Genomic DNA, 23,555 nt, shown 5'->3' with positions numbered 1-23,555 from the left:
TTCCAAAAGATGGAACAGAGAAGGGAGCCAGGTGAGGACATTCCCTCAAAGGCTCAGTCATCTGTTTTTGGCGCTACCTCGCTGATGCGGGAAATGGCGAGGTAGCGCAAGGAAACAGACGAAAGAAATGACCCAACCCACCCCCATACACATGTATATACATACGTCCACACACGCAAATATACATACCTACACAGCTTTCCATGGTTTACCCCAGATGCTTCACATGCCCTGATTCAATCCACTGACAGCGCGTCAACCCCAGTATACCACATCGATCCAATTCACTCTATTCCTTGCCCTCCTTTCACCCTCCTGCATGTTCAGGCCCCGATCACACAAAATCTTTTTCACTCCATCTTTCCACCTAAAATTTGGTCTCCCACTTCTCCTCGTTCCCTCCACCTCCGACACATATATCCTCTTGGTCAATCTTTCCTCACTCATTCTCTCCATGTGCCCAAACCATTTCAAAACACCCTCTTCTGCTCTCTCAACCACGCTCTTTTTATTTCCACACATCTCTCTTACCCTTACGTTACTTACTCGATCAAACCACCTCACACCACACATTGTCCTCAAACATCTCATTTCCAGCACATCCATCCTCCTGCGCACACCTCTATCCATAGCCCACGCCTCGCAACCATACAACATTGTTGGAACCACTATTCCTTCAAACATACCCATTTTTGCTTTCCGAGATAATGTTCTTGACTTCCACACATTCTTCAAGGCTCCCAGGATTTTCACCCCCTACCCCACCCTATGATCCACTTCCGCTTCCATGGTTCCATCCGCTGCCAGATCCACTCCCAGATATCTAAAACACTTTACTTCCTCCAGTTTTTCTCCATTCAAACTTACCTCCCAACTGACTTGACCCTCAACCCTACTGTACCTGATAACCTATGTTATGGGGAGTTTATGTACATGTGTGTGCATATATATATATAGCACTACTCCTGAAACAGGAGTGGTGGGAGTATGTGATAGAGTGTAAGAGTGTAAACTTTAGATTGATATGGGTAAAAACTGAAAGTGGATGGAGAGAGATGGGTGATTATTGGTGCATATGCACCTGGGCATGAGAAGAAAGATCATGAGGCAAGTGTTTTGGGAGCAGCTGAATGAGTGTGTTAGTAGTTTTGATGCATGAGACCAGGCTATAGTGATGGATGATTTGAATGCAAAGGTGAGTAATGTGGCAGTTGAGGGAATAATTGGTGTACATGGGATGTTCAGTGTTGTAAATGGAAATGGTGAAGAGCTTGTAGATTTATGTGCTGAAAAAGGACTGGTGATTGGGAATACCTGGTTTAAAAAGCGAGATATACATAAGTATACGTATGTAAGTAGGAGAGATGGCCAGAGAGCGTTATTGGATTACGTGTTAATTGATAGGCGCAGGAAAGAGAGACTTTTGGATGTTAATGTGCTGAGAGGTGCAACTGGAGGGATGTCTGATCATTATCCTGTGGAGGAGAAGATGAAGATTTGTAGAGGTTTTCAGAAAAGAAGAGAGAATGTTGGGGTGAAGAGAGTGGTGAGAGTAAGTGAGCTTGGGAAGGAGACTTGTGTGAGGAAGTACCAGGAGAGACTGAGTACAGAATGAAAAAGGTGAGAACAAAGGACGTAAGGGAAGTGGGGGAGGAATGGGATGTATTTAGGGAAGCAGTAATGGATTGCGCAAAAGATGCTTGTGGCATGAGAAGCGTGGGAGGTGGGCAGATTAGAAAGGGTAGTGAGTGGTGGGATGAAGAACTACCAAGATTATTAGTGAAAGAGAAGAGAGAGGCATTTGGACGATTTTTGCAGGGAAAAAATGCAAATGAGTGGGAGATGTATAAAAGAAAGAGGCAGGAGGTCAAGAGAAAGGTGCAAGAGGTGAAAAAGAGGGCAAATGAGAGTTGGGGTGAGAGAGTATCATTAAATTTTAGGGAGAATAAAAAGATGTTCTGGAAGGAGGTAAATAAATTGCGTAAGACAAGGGAACAAATGGGAACTTCAGTAAAGGGGGCAAGTGGGGAGGTGATAACAAGTAGTGGTGATGTGAGAAGGAGATGGAGTGAGTATTTTGAAGATTTGTTGAATGTGTTTGATGATAGAGTGGCAGATATAGGGTGTTTTGGTCGAGGTGGTGTGCAAAGTGAGAGGGTTAGGGAAAATGATTTGGTAAACAGAGAAGAGGTAGTAAAAGCGTTGCGGAAGATGAAAGCCGGCAAGGCAGCGGGTTTGGATGTTATTTCAGTGGAATTTGTTAAAAAAGGGGGTGACTGTATTGTTGTCTGGTTGGTAAGGTTATTTAATGTATGTATGATTCATGGTGAGGTGCCTGAGGATTGGCAGAATGCTTGCATAGTGCCATTGTACAAAGGCAAAGGGGATAAGAGTGAGTGCTCAAATTACAGAGGTGTAAGTTTGTTGAGTATTCCTGGGAAATTATATGGGAGGGTATTGATTGAGAGGGTGAAGGCATGTACAGAGCATCAGATTGGGGAAGAGCAGTGTGGTTTCAGAAGTGGTAGAGGATGTGTGGATCAGGTGTTTGCTTTGAAGAATGTATGTGAGAAATACTTAGAAAAGCAAATGGATTTGTATGTAGCATCTATGGATCTAGAGAAGGCATATGACAGAGTTGATAGAGATGCTCTGTGGAAGGTATTAAGAGTATATGGAGTGGGAGGCAAGTTGTTAGTAGCAGTGAAAAGTTTCTATCGAGGATGTAAGGCATGTGTACATGTAGGAAGAGAGGAAAGTGATTGGTTCCCAGTGAATGTAGGTTTGCGGCAGGGGTGTGTGATGTCTCCATGGTTGTTTAATTTGTTTATGGATGGGGTTGTTAGTGGGGTAAATGCAAGAGTTTTGGAAAGAGGGGCAAGTATGCAGTCTGTTCTGGATGAGAGAGCTTGGGAAGTGAGTCAGTCGTTGTTCGCTGATGATACAGCGCTGGTGGCTGATTTATGTGAGATACTGCAGAAGCTGGTGACTGAGTTTGGTAATGTGTGTGAAAAAAGAAAGCTGAGAGTAAATGTGAATAAGAGCAAGGTTATTACGTACAGTAGGGTTGAGGGACAAGTCTACTGGGAGGTAAGTTTGAATGGAGAAAAACTGGAGGAAGTGAAGTGTTTTAGATTTCTGGGAGTGGATATGGCAGCGGATGGAAACATGGAAGCGGAAGTGAATCATAGGGTGGGGGAGGGGGCAAAGGTTCTAGGAGCGTTGAAGAATGCGTGGAAGTCAAGAACATTATCTTGGATAGCAAAAATGGGTATGTTTGAAAGAATAGTGGTTCCAACAATGTTATATGGTTGCGAGGTGTGGGCTATGGATAGACTTGTGCAGAGGAAGGTGGATGTGCTGAAAATGAGATGTTTGAGGACAATATGTGGTGTGAGGTGGTTTGATCGAGTAATAATAGGGTAAGAGAGATGTGTGGTAATAAAAAGAGTGTGGTTGAGAGAGCAGAAGAGGGTGTTTTAAATGGTTTGGTCACATAGAGAGAATGAGTGAGGAAAGATTGACAAACAGGATATATGTGTCAGAGGTAAAGGGAACAAAAAGTGGAAGACCAAACTGGAGGTGGAAAGATGGAGTGAAAAAGATTTTGAGTGATCGGGGCCTGAACATTCAGGAGGGTGAAAGGCGTGCAAGGCATAGAGTAAATTGGAACGAAGTGGTATACCGGGTTCGACGTGCTGTCAATGGATTGAACCAGGGCATGTGAAGCATCTGGGGTAAACCATGGAAAGTTTTGTGGGGCCTGGATGTGGAAAGGGAGCTGTGGTTTCAGAGCATTATACATGACAGCTAGAGACTGAGTGTGAACGATTGTGGTCTTTGGTGTCTTTTCCTAGCACTACCTTGCGCACATGTGGGGGGAGGGGGGTTGTCATTTCAGGTGTGGCTGGGTGGCGACGGGAATGAATAAGGGCAGAAAGCATGAATTATGTACATGTGTATGTATGTATGTGTCTCTGTGTGTATATATATGTATACATTGAGATGTATAGGTATGTATATGTGCGTGTGTGGACATGTATGTATATACATGTGTATGTGGGTGGGTTGGGCCATTCTTTCGTCTGTTTCCTTGCGCTACCACACTAACATGGGAGACAGTGACAAAGTATAAATATAAATATTATTATTATTATTTTGCTTTGTCGCTGTCTCCCGCGTTTGCGAGGTAGCGCGAGGAAAAAGACGAAAGAAATGGCCTAACCCACTTCCATACACAATCTATATACATACACGTCCACACACGCAAATATACATACCTATACATCTCAATGTACACATATATATACACACACAGACACATACATATATACCCATGCACACAATTCACACTGTCTGCCTTTATTCATTCCCATCGCCACCTCGCCACACATGGAATACCATCCCCCTCCCCCCTCATGTGTGCGAGGTAGCACTAGGAAAAGACAACAAAGGCCCCATTCGTTCACACTCAGTCTCTAGCTGTCATGCAATAATGCCCGAAACCACAGCTCCCTTTTCTCATCCAGGACCCACACAACTTTCCATGGTTTACCCCAGACGCTTCACATGCCCTGATTCAATCCACTGACAGCACGTCAACCCCGGTATACCACATCGATCCAATTCACTCTATTCCTTGCCCTCCTTCACCCTCCTGCATGTTCAGGCCCCGATCACTCAAAATCTTTTTCACTCCATCTTTCCACCTCCAATTTGGTCTCCCACTTCTCCTCGTTCCCTCCACCTCCGATACATATATCCTCTTGGTCAATCTTTCCTCACTCATTCTCTCCATGTGCCCAAACCATTTCAAAACACCCTCTTCTGCTCTCTCAACCATGCTCTTTTTATTTCCACACATCTCTTTTACCCTTACATTACTTACTCGATCAAACCACCTCACACCACATATTGTCCTCAAACATCTCATTTCCAGCACATCCACCCTCCTGCGCACAACTCTATCCACAGCCCACACCTCGCAACCATACAACATTGTTGGAACCACTATTCCTTCAAACATACCCATTTTTGCTTTCAGAGATAATGTTCTCGACTTCCACACATTCTTCAAGGCTCCCAGGATTTTCGCCCCCTCCCCCACCCTATGATTCACTTCCGCTTCCATGGTTCCATCCGCTGCTAGATCCACTCCCAGATATCTAAAACACTTTACTTCCTCCAGTTTTTCTCCATTCAAACTTACCTCCCAATTGACTTGACCCTCAACCCTACTGTACCTAATAACCTTGCTCTTATTCACATTTACTCTTAACTTTCTTCTTTCACACACTTTACCAAACTCAGTCACCAGCTTCTGCAGTTTCTCACATGAATCAGCCACCAGCGCTGTATCATCAGCGAACAACAACTGACTCACTTCCCAAGCTCTCTCATCCACAACAGACTTCATACTTGCCCCTCTTTCCAAAACTCTTGCATTCACCTCCCTAACAACCCCATAAATATAAATAAATACATGTATATACATGTGTATGTGGGCGGGTTGGGCCATTCTTTCGTCCATTTCCTTGCGCTACCTCATTAACGCGGGAGACAGCGACAAAGTGTAATAATAAATATGTTATATATATCTTATTATACTTTTTCACTGTCTCCCACGTTAGCAAGGTAGCGCAAGGAAACAGACAAAAGAATGGCCCAACCCACCCACATACACATGTATATACATACACGTACACACACGCACATATACATACCTATACAATTTTAAAGTATAAACATATATACATACACAGACATACACACATATACACATGTACATAATTCATACTTGCTGCCTTTATTCACTTCCGTCACCACCCTACCACACATGAAACAGCATCTCCCCCATCCCTGGCGAGGTAGCGCTAGGAAAGGACAAATGGCCACATTCGTTCACACTCAATCTCTAGCTGTCATGTGTAATGCACCAAAACCATAGCTCCCTTCCCACATCCACACCCCACAAAACTTTCTATGGTTTACCCAGACGCTTCACATGCCCTGGTTCAATTCACTGACAAAATGTCAACCCCGGTATACTACATCGTTCCAATTCACTCTATTCCTTGCGCACCTTTCACCCTCCTGTATGTTCAGGCCCCAATTACTCAAAATTTTTCACTCCATCCTTCCACCTTCAATTTGGTCTCCCACTTCTCATTCCCTCCAATTCTCACACATATCTCGTCTTTGTCACTCTTTCCTCACTCATTCTCTCCATGTGACCAAACCATTTCAAAACACCCTCTTCTGCTCTCTCAACCACACTCTTTTTACCACCACACATCTCTCTCACCCTTTCATTACTTACTCGATCAAACCACCTCACACCACATATTCTCCTCAAACATCTCATTTCCAACACATCCACCCTCCTCCGTACAACTCTATCTATAGCCTATGCCTCACAACCATATAACATTGTTGGAACCACTATTCTTTCAAACATACCCATTTTTGCTCTCAAAATAATGTTCTCGCCTTCCACACATTCTTCAACATTCCCATAACCTTCGCCCCTTCCCCACCCTGTGACTCACTTCCGCTTCCATGGTTCCATCCGCTGCCAAATCCACTCCCAGATATCTACAACATTTCACTTCCTACAATTTTTCTCCATTTAAACTCACCTCCCAATTTACTTGTCCCTCAACCCTACTGAACCTAATAACCTTGCTCTTATTCACATTTACTATCAGCTTCCTTCTTTCACACACTTTACCAAAACTCAGTCACCAGCTTCTGCAGTTTCTCACCCGAATCAGCCATCAGCAATGTATCATCAGTGAACAACAACTGACTCACTTCCCAAGCCCTCTCATCCACAACAGATTGCATACATGGCCCTCTCTCCAAAACACTTGCATTCACCTCCCTAACAGCCCTGTCCATAAACAAATTAAACAACCATGGAGACATCACGCACCCCTGCTGCAAACTGACATTCACTGAAAACCAATCACTTTCCGCTCTTCCTACTTGTACACATGCCTTACATCCTCGATAAAAACTTTTCACTGCTTCCAGCAATTTACCTCCCACACCATATACTCTTAATACCTTCCACAGAGCATCTCTATCAACTCTATCATATGCCTTCTCCAGATCCATAAATGCTACTTACAAATCCATTTGTTTTTCTAAGTATTTCTCACATACATTTTTCAAATGTGGAGGCTAAGGTGAAGATTAGTATGGGTTTTCAGAAAAGAGGAGTGAATGTTGGGGTGAAGAAGGTGGTGAGAGTAAGTGAGCTTGGGAAGGAGACCTGTGTGGGGAAGTACCAGGAGAGACTGTGTACAGAATGGAAAAAGGTGAGAACAATGGAAGTAAGGGGAGTCGGGGAGGAATGGGATGTATTTAGGGAATCAGTGATGGATTGCGCAAAAGATGCTTGTGGCATGAGAAGAGTGGGAGGTGGGCTGTTTAGAAAGGGTAGTGAGTGGTGGGATGAAGAAGTAAGAGTATTAGTGAAAGAGAAGAGAGAGGCATTTGGACGATTTTTGCAGGGAAAAAATGCAATTGAGTGGGAGAAGTATAAAAGAAAGAGACAGGAGGTCAAGAGAAAGGTGCAAGAGGTGAAAAAAAGGGCAAATGAGAGTTGGGGTGAGAGACTATCAGTAAATTTTAGGGAGAATAAAAAGATGTTCTGGAAGGAGGTAAATAGGGTGCGTAAGACAAGGGAGCAAATGGGAACTTCAGTGAAGGGCGTAAATGGGGAGGTGATAACAAGTAGCGGTGATGTGAGAAGGAGATGGAATGAGTATTTTGAAGGTTTGTTGAATGTGTCTGATGACAGAGTGGCAGATATAGGGTGTTTTGGTCGAGGTGGTGTGCAAAGTGAGAGGGTTAGGGAAAATGATTTGGTAAACAGAGAAGAGGTAGTAAAAGCTTTGCGGAAGATGAAAGCCGGCAAGGCAGCAGGTTTGGATGGTATTGCAGTGGAATTTATTAAGAAAGGGGGTGACTGTATTGTTGACTGGTTGGTAAGGTTATTTAATGTATGTATGACTCATGGTGAGGTGCCTAAGGATTGGCGGAATGCGTGCATAGTGCCATTGTACAAAGGCAAAGGGGATAAGAGTGAGTGCTCAAATTACAGAGGTATAAGTTTGTTGAGTATTCCTGGTAAATTATATGGGAGGGTATTGATTGAGAGGGTGAAGGCATGTACAGAGCATCAGATTGGGGAAGAGCAGTGCGGTTTCAGAAGTGGTAGAGGATGTGTGGATCAGGTGTTTGCTTTGAAGAATGTATGTGAGAAATACTTAGAAAAGCAAATGGATTTGTATGTAGCATTTATGGATCTGGAGAAGGCATATGATAGAGTTGATAGAGATGCTCTGTGGAAGGTATTAAGAATATATGGTGTGGGAGGCAAGTTGTTAGAAGCAGTGAAAAGTTTTTATCGAGGATGTAAGGCATGTGTACGTGTAGGAAGAGAGGAAAGTGATTGGTTCTCAGTGAATGTAGGTTTGCGGCAGGGGTGTGTGATGTCTCCATGGTTGTTTAATTTGTTTATGGATGGGGTTGTAAAGGAGGTAAATGCAAGAGTCCTGGAAAGAGGGGCAAGTATGAAGTCTGTTGGGGATGAGAGAGCTTGGGAAGTGAGTCAATTGTTGTTCGCTGATGATACAGCGCTGGTGGCTGATTCATGTGAGAAACTGCAGAAGCTGGTGACTGAGTTTGGTAAAGTGTGTGGAAGAAGAAAGTTGAGAGTAAATGTGAATAAGAGCAAGGTTATTAGGTACAGTAGGGGTGAGGGTCAAGTCAATTGGGAGGTGAGTTTGAATGGAGAAAAACTGGAGGAAGTGAAGTGTTTTAGATATCTGGGAGTGGATCTGTCAGCGGATGGAACCATGGAAGCGGAAGTGGATCATAGGGTGGGGGAGGGGGCGAAAATTTTGGGAGCCTTGAAAAATGTGTGGAAGTCGAGAACATTATCTCGGAAAGCAAAAATGGGTATGTTTGAGGGAATAGTGGTTCCAACAATGCTGTATGGTTGCGAGGCGTGGGCTATGGATAGAGATGTGCGCAGGAGGATGGATGTGCTGGAAATGAGATGTTTGAGGACAATATGTGGTGTGAGGTGGTTTGATCGAGTAAGTAACGTAAGGGTAAGAGAGATGTGTGGAAATAAAAAGAGCGTGGTCGAGAGAGCAGAAGAGGGTGTTTTGAAATGGTTTGGGCACATGGAGAGAATGAGTGAGGAGAGATTGTCCAAGAGGATATATGTGTCGGAGGTGGAGGGAACGAGGAGAAGAGGGAGACCAAATTGGAGGTGGAAAGATGGAGTGAAAAAGATTTTGTGTGATCGGGGCCTGAACATGCAGGAGGGTGAAAGGAGGGCAAGAAATAGAGTGAATTGGAGTCATGTGGTATACAGGGGTTGACGTGCTGTCAGTGGATTGAAGCAAGGCATGTGAAGCGTCTGGGGTAAACCATGGAAAGCTGTGTAGGTATGTATATTTGCGTGTCTGGACGTGTGTATGTACATGTGTATGGGGGGGGGGGGGGTTGGGCCATTTCTTTCGTCTGTTTCCTTGCGCTACCTCGCAAACGCGGGAGACAGCGACAAAGTATAAAAAAAAAAAAAAAAAAAAAAAAAAAAAAAAAAAAAAAAATTCAAAGCAAACACCTGATCCACACATCCTCTACCATTTCTGAAAACACACTGCTCTTCCCCAACCTGATGCTCTGTACATGCCTTCACCCTCTCAATCAATACCCTCCCATATAATTTCCCAGGAATACTCAACAAATTTACACCTCTGTAATTTGAACACTCACCTTTATCCCCTTTGCCTTTGTACAATGGCACTATGCATGCATTCTGCCAATCCTCAGGCACTTCACCATGAGCCATACATACACTGAATATCCTCACCAACCAGTCAACAATACAGTCACCCCCCTTTTTTAATAAATTCCACTGCAATACCACCCAAACCCGCCATCTGGCCGGCTTTCATCTTCCGCAAACAAATGAGACACACGTATCAGTAAAGTGCCACTCTTGCGAGTGGTTAACTCAATAGTTGAATAAATGTTCAAGTTGTACCTCTACCATGCATACAGTGTACCCATCTTTGAGGCTTAATATATACACATCTTAATATGCATTTGTTTCAATTCTCAAATTTTCAGTGGCATATGTTCTAATATATACACAGTATATATCTATAAAGCAAAAATGGGTATGTTTGAAGGAATAGTGGTTCCAACAATGTTGTATGGTTGCGAGGCGTGGGCTATGGATAGAGTTGTGCGCAGGAGGATGGATGTGCTGGAAATGAGATGTTTGAGGACAATGTGTGGTGTGAGGTGGTTTGATCGAGTAAGTAACGTAAGGGTAAGAGAGATGTGTGGAAATAAAAAGAGCGTGGTTGAGAGAGCAGAGCAGGGTGTTTTGAAATGGTTTGGGCACATGGAGAGAATGAGTGAGGAAAGATTGACCAAGAGGATATATGTGTCGGAGGTGGAGGGAACGAGAAGTGGGAGACCAAATTTTAGGTGGAAAGATGGAGTGAAAAAGATTTTGTGTGATCGGGGCCTGAACATGCAGGAGGGTGAAAGGAGGGCAAGGAATAGAGTGAACTGGATCGATGTGGTATACCGGGGTTGACGTGCTGTCAGTGGATTGAATCAGGGCATGTGAAGCGTCTGGGGTAAACCAGGGAAAGCTGTGTAGGTATATATATTTGCATGTGTGGACGTATGTATATACATGTGTATGGGGGTGGGTTGAGCCATTTCTTTCGTCTGTTTCCTTGCGCTACCTCGCAAACGCGGGAGACAGCAAAAAAAAAAAAAAATATCTATATACACGCACTGGACATGTGAAGTAGCGAGGGAATCATGGAAAGGTCACTGGAATTTGGTTATGGATTGGAGGCTCTGGATTTGTTATACTGCACAAAAGAGCTAAAGAATGAATGTGTACAAAAGCGGCCTTTCCTTATCTGTTCCCGGATGCCTCACTAACACATGAAACAGTGAAGCAAATAAAAATCTATGTACATCATTCACAAGGAATATTCACCACTGCCTTGACAGCGTAAAAATGCTGTGCAATTCTCCTTGGTATTTTCATGGTTACTGACCACCTCAGCAGAAAAATCAACAGAGGATGTGGAAACATTATCTCAGCTGTCAGTAATTCTTTCCTGATTTACAGTTCCACTATTTTCAAAAGCTCCAATATATGAAGAAAACACTCACAGTTAACTGCCATTTGTGTCGTGTCCCTTACAAAAGAATTAGCAGTGAAAGACTTCATGTTTCTAATTTTAAAATAACACTATCTACTGAGTTACAGGGAAGTAGACAAAATTTTCCATGGTCTTGGTATAAAATAGAATTGAAATAAAGAAATACCACTGGATCTGTGGAAATATAAGATTCTGTTTAGGAGAACTGATAAACGAGAAAATAATAAAGCAGTGTAAATAAAAAGATACATAAACAAGCAATGTAGAATACACAGAATGAATAAAGCAATGGAGCAATTAATGGGATAAAGCTACATATTGGGGATAAAACTTCTTTTAGTCACCATACACTTCCATGATGCTGCTGTCTCCATATGAGACTTGAGCATTTTCCCTCACTACAAAAAGAGATTGTTTCACAGACCTTATATGGATCAAGGCTAGCAGATTTAAACTCTGATAGCCATGGATGTTCCTCCAACTCATCTTCACGGGCCATCTTTTCCCACTCATCCTGCAAACTTTGCCAAAAATCTTCCTTTTCTTTTGAGCTCATGGATTCACTATTAATTGTCACATTATCCAATGATCCTGTGAAATGAAGCGAGAGAAACCACATTTCAAAAGACTATGACAGAGTTTAATATTTTTGTAAACCAAATCAATAAATTGCCAAAAATTTTCTTGGTGTAATCTATAAGTATGTGGGTGATAATCCATAAAATAAATGCTGTTTGAGTGTTGAATATGATATTCCTTAAAAATATGGTAAGTATTTGCCAGTAGGCTACCAACGACCAGAGAGGTATATTACCAGTACACCAGTACTTCCCACCTTTGTATCGGGAGGGTTAGTGATGCCTATGTAGTGAACCAGCCCTTCAGTGGCTGTCAAGCTACACTCCTCTGACCCAGGTAGCTGTCTTTTCTTTCTTCCTAATCCACATGTGGACTACTGGCATTGTCATACATATCACTTGATAACACTAGACTCACACAGCTCATTCTTCATAACTCTTAGATTTTTGTGGTGAGCACTAAGCACTAGCCTTGCCTTTTGGTAAAATGGTGTGGCTGTAGACAAAAGTAGCGGGTAAAAACATTTAGGCAAAAGCATTATGTAAAAGTAGCATGTGGGAATCCTGGGCAGGGGCATTGGGTAGTTAGTAGGAAAATTAAGCAGGAACCTCTGTAAATGCTAGAGTTGCCCTCTTCCACTGACCTGTTTAAGAGTGAGACACTAAAGGCTAAGAAGTGGCACTGGAGTTCACTATTTATGGAAACTCCACTGCCATAGCCACCCCTTGAGGGAGTTGCTGCAAACAAGCATGAGAGATATAGATGGATAGACAGATATGCTACACTCTATGTAGTGTTGATTTTCCAAAGAATGGGTGCCGGATCTCATCTTGAAAAAGCAAAGGGAACCATGTCTGAGAGGGAAGATGTCCTGTCTTGGGTACTACCCTTTATAATAATGATATCAGACACTGAGAGCAAAGAACAGATAAATGCAGCAGGGAGCTTTAATGATGACACCAAAGTAAGCAAAATAATTGGAAGGACAGATAAGGGAGAGAACAGGACAGGGTAGAAGATGTGCCAATCCTCAGGCACTTCACCATGATCCATACATACATCGAATGCCTTTACCAACTTGTCACTACCACACCCCACAGGAAACAGCATCGCTACCCAGCTTCAGCAAGGTAGCACTAGAAAAACAGACAAAAAGGGTCACATTCATTCACACTCAGTATCTAGCTGTCACAAGTAATGCACAGAAACCACAGCTCCCTATCCACATCCAGGACCCATAGACCTTTCCACATGTATATATTCATGCTTACTCACCTTCATCCATTCCCAACGCCACCCTGCCCCACAGGAAACAGCATAAATGCATGAAGTAAAAGAAAGAAAATAACATATATATTTGCTTCTACTCCCCTACATCTGATCAATGCCCACTGCATCCATGAGGTAGCACCAGGAAATAGACGAAAAAGGCCACATCTGCTCACATCCATACATGAGCTGCCATGTGTAATATACTGAAACCACAGCTCCATATCTTCATCTAGGTCCCAGAGACCTTTCCAAGGTTTTCCACGGACATTTCACATGCCCTGGTTTAGTTCATTATTGGTATGTTAACCCCACTATACCACATTGTTCAATTCACTCTATTCCATGTATACCTTTCACACTCCAGCATGCTCAGTAACTAATCACTCAACATCTTTTTCACTCCATCCTTCTATCTCAAATCTGGTTTCCCAGTTCTCCTTGTTCCCCACACTTTTGACATATTCTCTCTGTCATCCTTTGCTCACTCACTCTCTCCAAAACTTATCTATCTAAATTTTCTATCAATAAATTCTGCATGATTCTCCTCTTTATTACTTACTCTTCTATCATCTGCAAAAACAACTGATCATACTGTCTCTTGTATCTTTGTCTATGTCTAACACAGTACCATAATTACAAAGAGTACTGCAGATAATATTCTTCCCTGCAATATATCCAAAAGATCATCTAAATTAGACATGATTCCATTTGTCACTTCCCATTATTTTCGGTTGGTGAAAAATTCTTTCATCCACTTTTCTGGTTTTCATTTGATGCCTTGTCTCACCAGTTTTTCAACCAAAAATCCATAATTCATTTCCCTGAATAATTTTGCACAAACTACAAAAATGGCATTGATTCTCTTCATCTGTATTAAAGTTTCAGAAGTGTCACTATAGCGCATTAATAATTGTGGTTTCCTTTTGATGTTTTGTATCACCAGTTTTTCAAACAACACTCCATATTTCATTCTCCTGAATAATTTTGCACAAACTACAAAAATGGTGTTGATTCTCTTCACCTGTGTTAAAGTTTCAGAAGTGTCACTATAGCGCATCAATAATTGTGTCCGTGTACTTTTTCCTGATAAAAATCTAAGCTGACCTTAATTAACCCTTTCACTGTGCATTAATTCTAATATGACATTCTTATGTGCGAATTCATTCCGAAATGATGCAACCACTGAACACAAACACACACATATGATGCAAAAGTCATGAGAGAAGTGAAAAGCAAAGTAGTTTGAATTAGCTTACAAGGGTATCGAAACTGACTCATAAGTTGGTGTGATACATGACTGACAATATTCTAACCCAGCAAATGTAAAGTAACATGGATGGGACAAGGTGAAAGGAAGCCTCAGTATGATTATCTGCAAGGAAACAGATTTCAAGATTCTATGTATGAGACAGCCCTGGGTGTCAGCATCATCCCTGATCTATCGCCTGAGTCCCACATTTGAAAAATAGTTATGGAGACAAACATTCTTTTAGCAAATATCAGAAAAGCTTACAAGTATATAGATGAGATAATATTTGGCAAGCTGTTCATATCCTACATAAGGCCAAAGCTTGAATATGATTTTCAAGTCTGGCTGCCTAACATAAAGTGGAAATTATACACAGGGGTGGGTTAGGGGGTAAAGGTTCTAAGGGCACTGAAGAATGTAGGAAAGAGAAAGCATTATCTGTGAGGATAAAAATGAGTATGTATGAAGGTAAGGTAGTTCCAACAATACTTTATGGATGTGAGGCACAGTTTATAGATGAGGATGTACAGAAGAGGGTGGATGTGCTGGAAATGGAACATTTGAGGAAAATATGGTATGTTGGAAATGAAAAATTTGTGGACAATTTGTGGTATGAGGTAGTTTGATCACAAATAAGTAATGAAAAACTAAGAAACAGGTGTGGTAATAAAAAGTGTGTGGCTGAGAGAGCTAAATAGGGTGTGCTGAAATGGGTTGGACATGTGGAGACAATGAGCGAGGAAAGGATGACAAAGAGGATATATGTCAGAGGTGGAGGAAACAATGAGAACAGGTAGATCAAATTGGAAAGGGAAAGATGGAGTGAAAAATGTTTTGAGCAACTGGGGCCTGAAAATGCAGAAGGGTGAGAGGTATGCATAGGATAAAGTGAACTGAAATGATATGGTATACTTGGGTTGACGTACTGTTAACGGATTAAGCCAAGGCATGTGAAGCACCCAGGGTAAATCATGGAAAGATCTGCGGGGCCTGGTTGTGAATAAAGAGCTATGGTTTTGGCGCATTGCACATGACAGATACAAAATGGATGCAAGTGGATGTGGCCTTTCTTCCTCTGTTCCTGACTCTAACTCACTAACACTGGAAATATGAGTAAATAGGGCAAATATTTCTTTTCTTTTTTCATACATATTCGCCATTTCCCACATTAGCGAGGTAGTGATAAAAACAGAGGACTGAACCTTACAGGAAATATCCTCACTTGGCACCCTTCTCTGCTCCTTCTTTTCAAAAATCAAAAATGGGAGGGGAGGATTTTCAGCCCCCCTACTACCTCCCCTTTTAGTCACCTTCTACAACATGCAGGGATAAATGGAAAGCATTCTTTCTCCCCTATCCCCAGGGATATGTATATATTCGAAATGTCTTCAATCAATCTATAAAACAAAAACAACAAAATGAATCCTTTCTATGGTTCTTACTGGTGACAGAACTGGCATTCCCATGAAAGCATATCCATAGGCACCACGTTATAGTGAACCATTTTACTGGATTTTTTCTTAACAGACATTCCTCAAGAGTGGATCTCGTGCATAATAAGGAGTCTATTTATCTGTCCCCTAATAAACAATTACAGGCCTAATAGTCTCCATATGAAAACTCTATTGCCATGGTAAACCCCTTGAAGAAGTTCCAGCTCGGAACAGGCATCAAAGATAGATAGGTAGGCAGACCTAATAGTTTGTAAGAAGCTGTTAAAATGCCTATCTGTAAGTGTTTACACTCTTTGTTTTTGTATTTCTACATTCACAGTCCATATGTACAATGTTTGGACTTGGATTCTTAATAGCATAAGTTACAGATGCTGTCCTTTAATATTCATAAGTGTTTATATCCTGTCACTGGCATACATAAGCTAAAGGTTTTGGAGGTAGTAAATGGTGCAGTGTATAGCATTTGTTTACATTTGATCAGCTGACAGATTACAATGAGAGTGAGCAGCCATTTATCTTGGGTCACTTAACTCTTTTGTGTTCTGATTAAGACATCACACATCTAATAATGGTCATGAATGACAAAATCCTAGATTTCTACCATAGCACTCATGAATAACAAGAAAAAAGAGTTACAACTGATGTCAACATTCAAGCCGTTTTGACAGTATCTGAGAGTGGGACCGAGTTTCAAGATATGCACTGAAAATGAAGTTGCAGAGGTGTAACTGGGTGATTGGCAAGACAGAAACCAGCACAACTAGAACAGATGCAGTATACAAACAACATAGATTAAGTATGTCTAATGCCAAAACCTCCACATTCAGACTACAATTGACAAATGTATTTAGCTTCATTTTTTTTTTTTTTTTTTTCCAATTTTCCAAAAGAAGGAACAGAGAATTGGGCCAGGTGAGGGTATTCCCTCAAAGGCCCAGTCCTCTGTTCTTAACGCTACCTCGCTAATGCGGGAAATGGCGAATAGTTTGAAAGAAAAAGAAAGAAAGAATTTAGCTTCATGTATCAGCTTTTAGATTTAGCATTTTAGCCATTTTTTCCAGTAAAATTATATGCAAATAATTTACAATGTGCATCATACCGTACTATGTACTGCTATCATCAGTACACAGAAGCATTAGTTAAAAAAAAAACTATGGCAAAATGACAACTTTTATTTTTCACGATTTTGTCACTTTTCCTAGATACTTCACTTCTGGATTGTATATCATAATCATTATATAAAGAATACAATGATTTTGACTGTTTGCTGAGTTTGCTGAATGAATTTATGTACCATCTGTAGGAGAATAATTTTTCACATATTTTTGCACATTTTGATATCAAAATCTTTTTTCTGTGTTAATTTCAATGAATTTTAGTGCCAGTTCTAAGATATCTCCCTTTGATGCAACAGAAAATGTCAAATTAAAGAATCCATTCTCTGGTGGCTTATCAACACTTCTGATGGCACTCCCTTGAAAAATGAGTTATTTCAAAGCAAAAGGGTTAAGAGTTAAACTAAGTAATTACAACAACTGGTGTTAAATGTGGAGATGATGGTCTAAGTGTATGGTATGAGGATGATCAGCCTTGTTCTTATCCCTAGGGGATATCTTACTCACCGCTGTTTTTGAAAATTATTACCTGAGGTTATCTTATTTACTGCTGTTTTTGAAAATTATTACCTGAGGTAACAGCATCACGGGACATTAGGAAATATTAAGATACCTAGTCTCACTAAATTCTGACTGCACCTGGTATCATGCTAATATCAGTTAATATTAGTCTAAAGGGTGATGATCTTAATTAGCGTCTCACAAAATAGTGAATTCCTTAATTAAAGTCACACTACAGATTGTTGACTTTAGCATCATATCATGGTACAAAGACTTTTATCTAATGCAAAAGCATGAAAATGACTTCTGATCATTTCGTACAAAATTATTACTCTTTTAAACTTGATAAAATCAGCTACATCATGTGTGGGAACAATGGTATCTGTGTCATGTCAGGCTAAGGTACGTCATATGAGCAACTGCCATACATGAAAATGAGGACTTCAGTCAACTATACAATAGTTTTTCATATCAAACTTTAGTATGAACACCCTGACTACTGACACACCAAAAGGTAATGATCGTAGCTATTACCATGCTTACCATGCTAAGCACTGACTGAATTCAATGTAATTCTTAGGGATTATGATCTTAATCAGTAATATGCAATTTGTAAATATGTAAAGAATAATATGTAGTAAGTCAACACGTAAAAGAATAATAACTACAGCAGGAGTTATACTCTGGATGAAGACCTGCTTCAATCATGTTAAATGATCACTCAATATCACTATTATACCAAAAAATATCATCTAATTCATCATGTTCAAGATGAAGACTGCAAATGTTAATAGTGCTAATGTCTAAGAATGGCCTTACCTAGTTGTTTGGTAAATTCTTCCCCCCACTGTTCATGAGGCTGTTGATGTCCTTTCATAAATTCTGTGCTCCAGGACTCTGCAAGGCTACCAGCACCCTTAGCATTTGATGTTAGGAATTCTTCACTCCAGTCTTTGTTGCCATCTGTCTTTGCTCCTTCTCCTAACTTTTTAATAAATTTCATGAACTGTAAAATATGAAAAGGTTGATAGAATAATTGTCTGGAAATTCTAAGGCAATTTCACTGATACATGTAAACCATAGAAAAAAATATGCATGTGTATGCGAGTACTTTGACGAGTAATTACCTACTTGTAATAACCTATTTGCACTGTACAGGGTGGGAGTTTTACATTTGTAAGGCCCCATACCTTAAACATTCTCTGTCATACAAGTTCTTAAATATATATTTACACAGGCCACATTAACTATGTATTCAGTCGTTTCATTTCATTCATCCACAAGTCTTATACTACAAAAGTATTTCCTCATCTTCTGTAACAAATTTCCTGCTTGATTTCATGTTATGTCCTTCATTTATTCTATACTTACATATATATAAAACTGTTAACTGTCTATGTCACTGACCTTTCTGAAAACTTAATGGTTTTGATCAGGTCACCCATCATTCTTCTCTCTTCCATGGGGGGAAACTTAAGCCTCTACCTTTTCCCTAAAACTCAGCTGTCTTAATTCTGGTGCCATCCTTATTCCTCTCCTCTGAACCTTCTCTCATAGCTCTTTATGCTTCTTCAGGTGCAGTGATCAAACATACGAAGCATATTCTAGTTTTGGTCTTATATATGATGTGAATAGCTTGCTAAATATTTCCTTATCTATGAACTTGACAGCAATGCTAATAATTGCTAGCTGACAGTTGGTCTCCTCACCTACAGTCACCTAAGATGGGACTCTGGCAACAGGTGAAGAGACAATTTCACCTTCCAAGTCTTTCTCACACACGTATTGCTACATCTTGTTTCCTGCTAGATGATAATCATACTGCAGCATTCTCTCTCTGTGACCCATCCTTTACTTTTCTTTCACTCATGTTGAGCTTCTTCACCAATTTATGAAATCAACTTTGAAGTTGTCATGCTCTCCATGTTAGTTGATGCGATCCTCCACACTTTTCATTTCCCTTATAAACTTTGCATCGTCTGCAAACACATTCAGCTTGATGTCCACAATGTCTAGTATGACATTTTCATAGATGTATGTTATCATCATTATTATTACAATACTTCAAGGCCATTTCCTGTGTCGGTGAGGTAGCGCTAAGAAACAAAAGAAGAAAGACCCATTCACTTATATACACACACATGTATGTACACACAAGCACATACATGAACATATACTAACATATATTAATACATATCAACATATGCCCTGGTTCAGTCCACTGACAGCACTGACGTCAACCCAGGTATACCACATCATCCCAATTCACTCTATTCCTTGCACGCCTTTAACCCTCTTGCATGTTCAGGCCCTGATTGCTCAAAACATGCAGGAGGATAGGGGAGGCATTCTGTCCACAACATACAATCTCTCCTTGTCATATGTAACACTTGACAAAACTTGACTCATGCAGCTCATTCTGCATTACTCTAGATTTTCCTGTGGTGAGCAAATTGGTAGGAGCAGTAGGTAGAAGTAGCAGGTAGGAACATTTAATCAGGATCATTACGAAGAAACATTAGGTAGTAGTAGTAGGTAGGAGCATTAGATAAAAGTAGTAATTAGGAACATTAGGTAGGAGCCTCTGCAAACACTGCTACACTTATCCCTGCCAGTGGCTTGCTAAGGGTGAGGCACTAAAGGCTAGTAAGCAGCACTGTAGTTCTTCTGCCAGTGGCCTGCAAAGAGGGAGGCACTAAAGACTATGAAGTGGCACCAGAGTTCTTTAGTTATGAAGACTCTGCTGCAGTGGCCACCCCTTTGAGGGAGTTCCAATTGGAACAGGCATCAGAGATACAGATAGATGGAGAGGATTGGGGAGACAGAATACATCCCACATATTCCCTACATGTAGTAGAAGGCGTCTAAATGGGATGGGAGTGGGGGCTCAAAATCCTTTCCTACAGTTTTTACTTTTCTAAATAAAAAGTATCAGAAAAGGGGAAGTGAGGATTTTTCCTCCAAGGCTCAGTCCTCAGTTATTGATGCTACTTCGCTAATGCAGGAAATGGTGAATATGTATGGGAAAAAAAAATGGTTTGGACATATGGAGAGAATGAGTGAGGAAAGGTTGACTAAGAGGACATATGTGGCAAAGGTGGAGAGAACAAGGAGAAGCAGGAGACCAAAGTGGAGGTGGTAGGATGGAGTGAAAAAGATTCTAAGTGTTCCAGGCCTAAACATATGTGAGGGTGAGAGCCATGCAAGGAATAGAGTGAATTGGAACGATATGGTATACCTGGGTCGAAGTGCTGTCAATGGACTGAAACAGGCCATGTGAAACTTCTGGGGTAAACCATGGAAAGGTCTGTGGGGTCTGGATGTGGATAGGAAGCTATGGTTTCGGTGCATTGCACATGACAGCTTGAGACTGAGTGTGAATGAATGTGGCCTTTTTGTCTGTTTTCCTGGTGCAATCTTGCTGTAGTAGGGGTTAGCAATGATGTTTCCTTTGGGGCGGGGCAGCAGTAGGAATGGATGAAGGCAAGCAAGTATGAATATGTACATGTGTATACATGTATATGTCTGTGTATATGTTGATATGTATATGTATGTATATGTGTGTGTATGTATATACATGTGTATGTGTGTGGGTTGGGCCATTCTTTCGTCTGTTTCCTTGCGCTACCTCACTAACGCGGGAGACAGCAACAAAGTATAATGAAATGAAAATAAATGTGCGTGTATGGCATTTGTGTGTATACATGTGTATATGAGTGGATGGGCTGTTCTTCATTTGTTTCCTGGCGCTACCTCACTGACACGGGAAACGGCAATCAAATACAATAACAATTATTATAATGAAAGGATAAGACAGATGTGTGGAAATAAAAAGAGTGTGCCTGAGAGAGTAGAAGAGGGTATGTTGAAATGGTTTGGACATATGGAGAGAATGAGTAAGGAAAGATTGACAGAGGATACATGTGTAAGAGGTGGAGGGAACAAAGAGAAGCAAGATACTAAATTGGAGTGGAAGGATGGAGTTAAAAACATTTTGAGCGATCGGGGCCTAAACATACAGGAGGGTGAGAGGTGTGCAAGGAATAGCGAATTGGAACGATGTGGTATATCGGGGTCAACATGCTGTCAATGGACTCAATCAGGGAATATGAAATGTCTGGGTAAACCATGGAAAGGTCTGCTGGGCATGGATATGGATAGGGAAATGCAGATTTGGTGCATTACACCAAATCCGTATTTCCCTATCCATATCCATGACAGATAGAGACTGAGTATGAACGAATGTGGCCTTTTTGCCTGTTTTCCTGGCGCTACCTCGCAGAAGCTGGGGTAGCAATGCTATTTCCTGTGGGGCAGGGTAGTACCAGGAATGGACGAAGGCAAGCAAGTATGAATATATACATGTGTATATATGTATACGTCTGTGTTTGTGTATTTATCAGTATGTATATGTGTATCTGTTGATATGTATATGTTTATTTTCCTTATACTTAATCTTTGTTTCTCGCGTCAGCTAGGTACAGCCTGGAAACAGACGACGAATGGCCCATCTACTCATATACAATATATACATAAATGCCCATAAACCCATATATACATACAATTTTTTATTATCATTTTTTTTTTTTTTTTTACTTTGTCGCTGTCTCCTGCATTTGCGAGGTAGCGCAAGGAAACAGACGAAAGAAATGGCCCAACCCCCCCCCATACACAGGTATATACATACGTCCACACATGGAAATATACATACCTACACAGCTTTCCATGCTTTACCCCAGACGCTTCACATGCCCTGATTCAATCCACTGACAGCACGTCAACCCCGGTATACCACATCGATCCAATTCACTCTATTCCTTGCCCTCCTTTCACCCTCCTGCATGTTCAGGCCCCGATCACACAAAATCTTTTTCACTCCATCTTTCCACCTCCAATTTGGTCTCCCTCTTCTCCTTGCTCCCTCCACCTCCGACACATATATCCTCTTGGTCAATCTTTCCTCACTCATCCTCTCCATGTGCCCAAACCACTTCAAAACACCCTCTTCTGCTCTCTCAACCACGCTCTTTTTATTTCCACACATCTCTCTTACCCTTACGTTACTCACTCGATCAAACCACCTCACACCACACATTATCCTCAAACATCTCATTTCCAGCACATCCATCCTCCTGCGCACAACTCTATCCATAGCCCACGCCTCGCAACCATACAACATTGTTGGAACCACTATTCCTTCAAACATACCCATTTTTGCTTTCCGAGATAATGTTCTCGACTTCCACACATTCTTCAAGGCCTCCAGAATTTTCGCCCCCTCCCCCACCCTATGATCCACTTCCGCTTCCATGGTTCCATCCGCTGCCAGATCCACTCCCAGATATCTAAAACACTTCACTTCCTCCAGTTTTTCTCCATTCAAACTCACCTCCCAATTGACTTGACCCTCAACCCTACTGTACCTAATAACCTTGCTCTTATTCACATTTACTCTTAACTTTCTTCTTCCACACACTTTACCAAACTCAGTCACCAACTTCTGCAGTTTCTCACATGAATCAGCCACCAGCGCTGTATCATCAGCGAACAACAACTGACTCACTTCCCAAGCTCTCTCATCCCCAACAGACTTCATACTTGCCCCTCTTTCCAAAACTCTTGCATTTACCTCCCTAACAACCCCATCCATAAACAAATTAAACAACCATGGAGACATCACACACCCCTGCCGCAAACCTACATTCACTGAGAACCAATCACTTTCCTCTCTTCCTACACGTACACATGCCTTACATACTCGATAAAAACTTTTCACTGCTTCTAACAACTTTCCTCCCACACCATATATTCTTAATACCTTCCACAGAGCATCTCTATCAACTCTATCATATGCCTTCTCCAGATCCATAAATGCTACATACAAATCCATTTGCTTTTCTAAGTATTTCTCACATACATTCTTCAAAGCAAACACCTGATCCACACATCCTCTACCACTTCTGAAACCACACTGCTCTTCCCCAATCTGATGCTCTGTACATGCCTTCACCCTCTCAATCAATACCCTCCCATATAATTTACCAGGAATACTCAACAAACTTATACCTCTGTAATTTGAGCACTCACTCTTATCCCCTTTGCCTTTGTACAATGGCACTATGCACGCATTCCGCCAATCCTCAGGCACCTCACCATGAGTCATACA

General features: G+C 41.3%; 1 protein-coding gene across 1 annotated transcript in view; it reads right to left on the bottom strand.

Moving 5' to 3' along the window:
* LOC139755158 (peroxisomal targeting signal 1 receptor-like) overlaps positions 1-23,555 on the bottom strand; it is a 111,491-nt gene that overhangs the window by 48,780 nt on the left and 39,156 nt on the right. The window contains exons 7-8 of the mRNA XM_071673316.1: positions 18,209-18,395; positions 11,644-11,810 (exon numbers count right to left, since the gene is read on the bottom strand). Of these exons, the coding sequence (XP_071529417.1) occupies positions 11,644-11,810; positions 18,209-18,395 (354 nt within the window). The remainder of the gene's footprint in view (positions 1-11,643; positions 11,811-18,208; positions 18,396-23,555) is intronic.

This window comes from Panulirus ornatus, chromosome 18 (assembly GCF_036320965.1).
Source record: "Panulirus ornatus isolate Po-2019 chromosome 18, ASM3632096v1, whole genome shotgun sequence".
Classification (NCBI taxonomy): domain Eukaryota; kingdom Metazoa; phylum Arthropoda; class Malacostraca; order Decapoda; family Palinuridae; genus Panulirus; species Panulirus ornatus.
The sequence above is the reverse complement of the archived record's forward strand: the minus strand, read 5'-3'. Positions and strand labels throughout refer to the sequence as shown.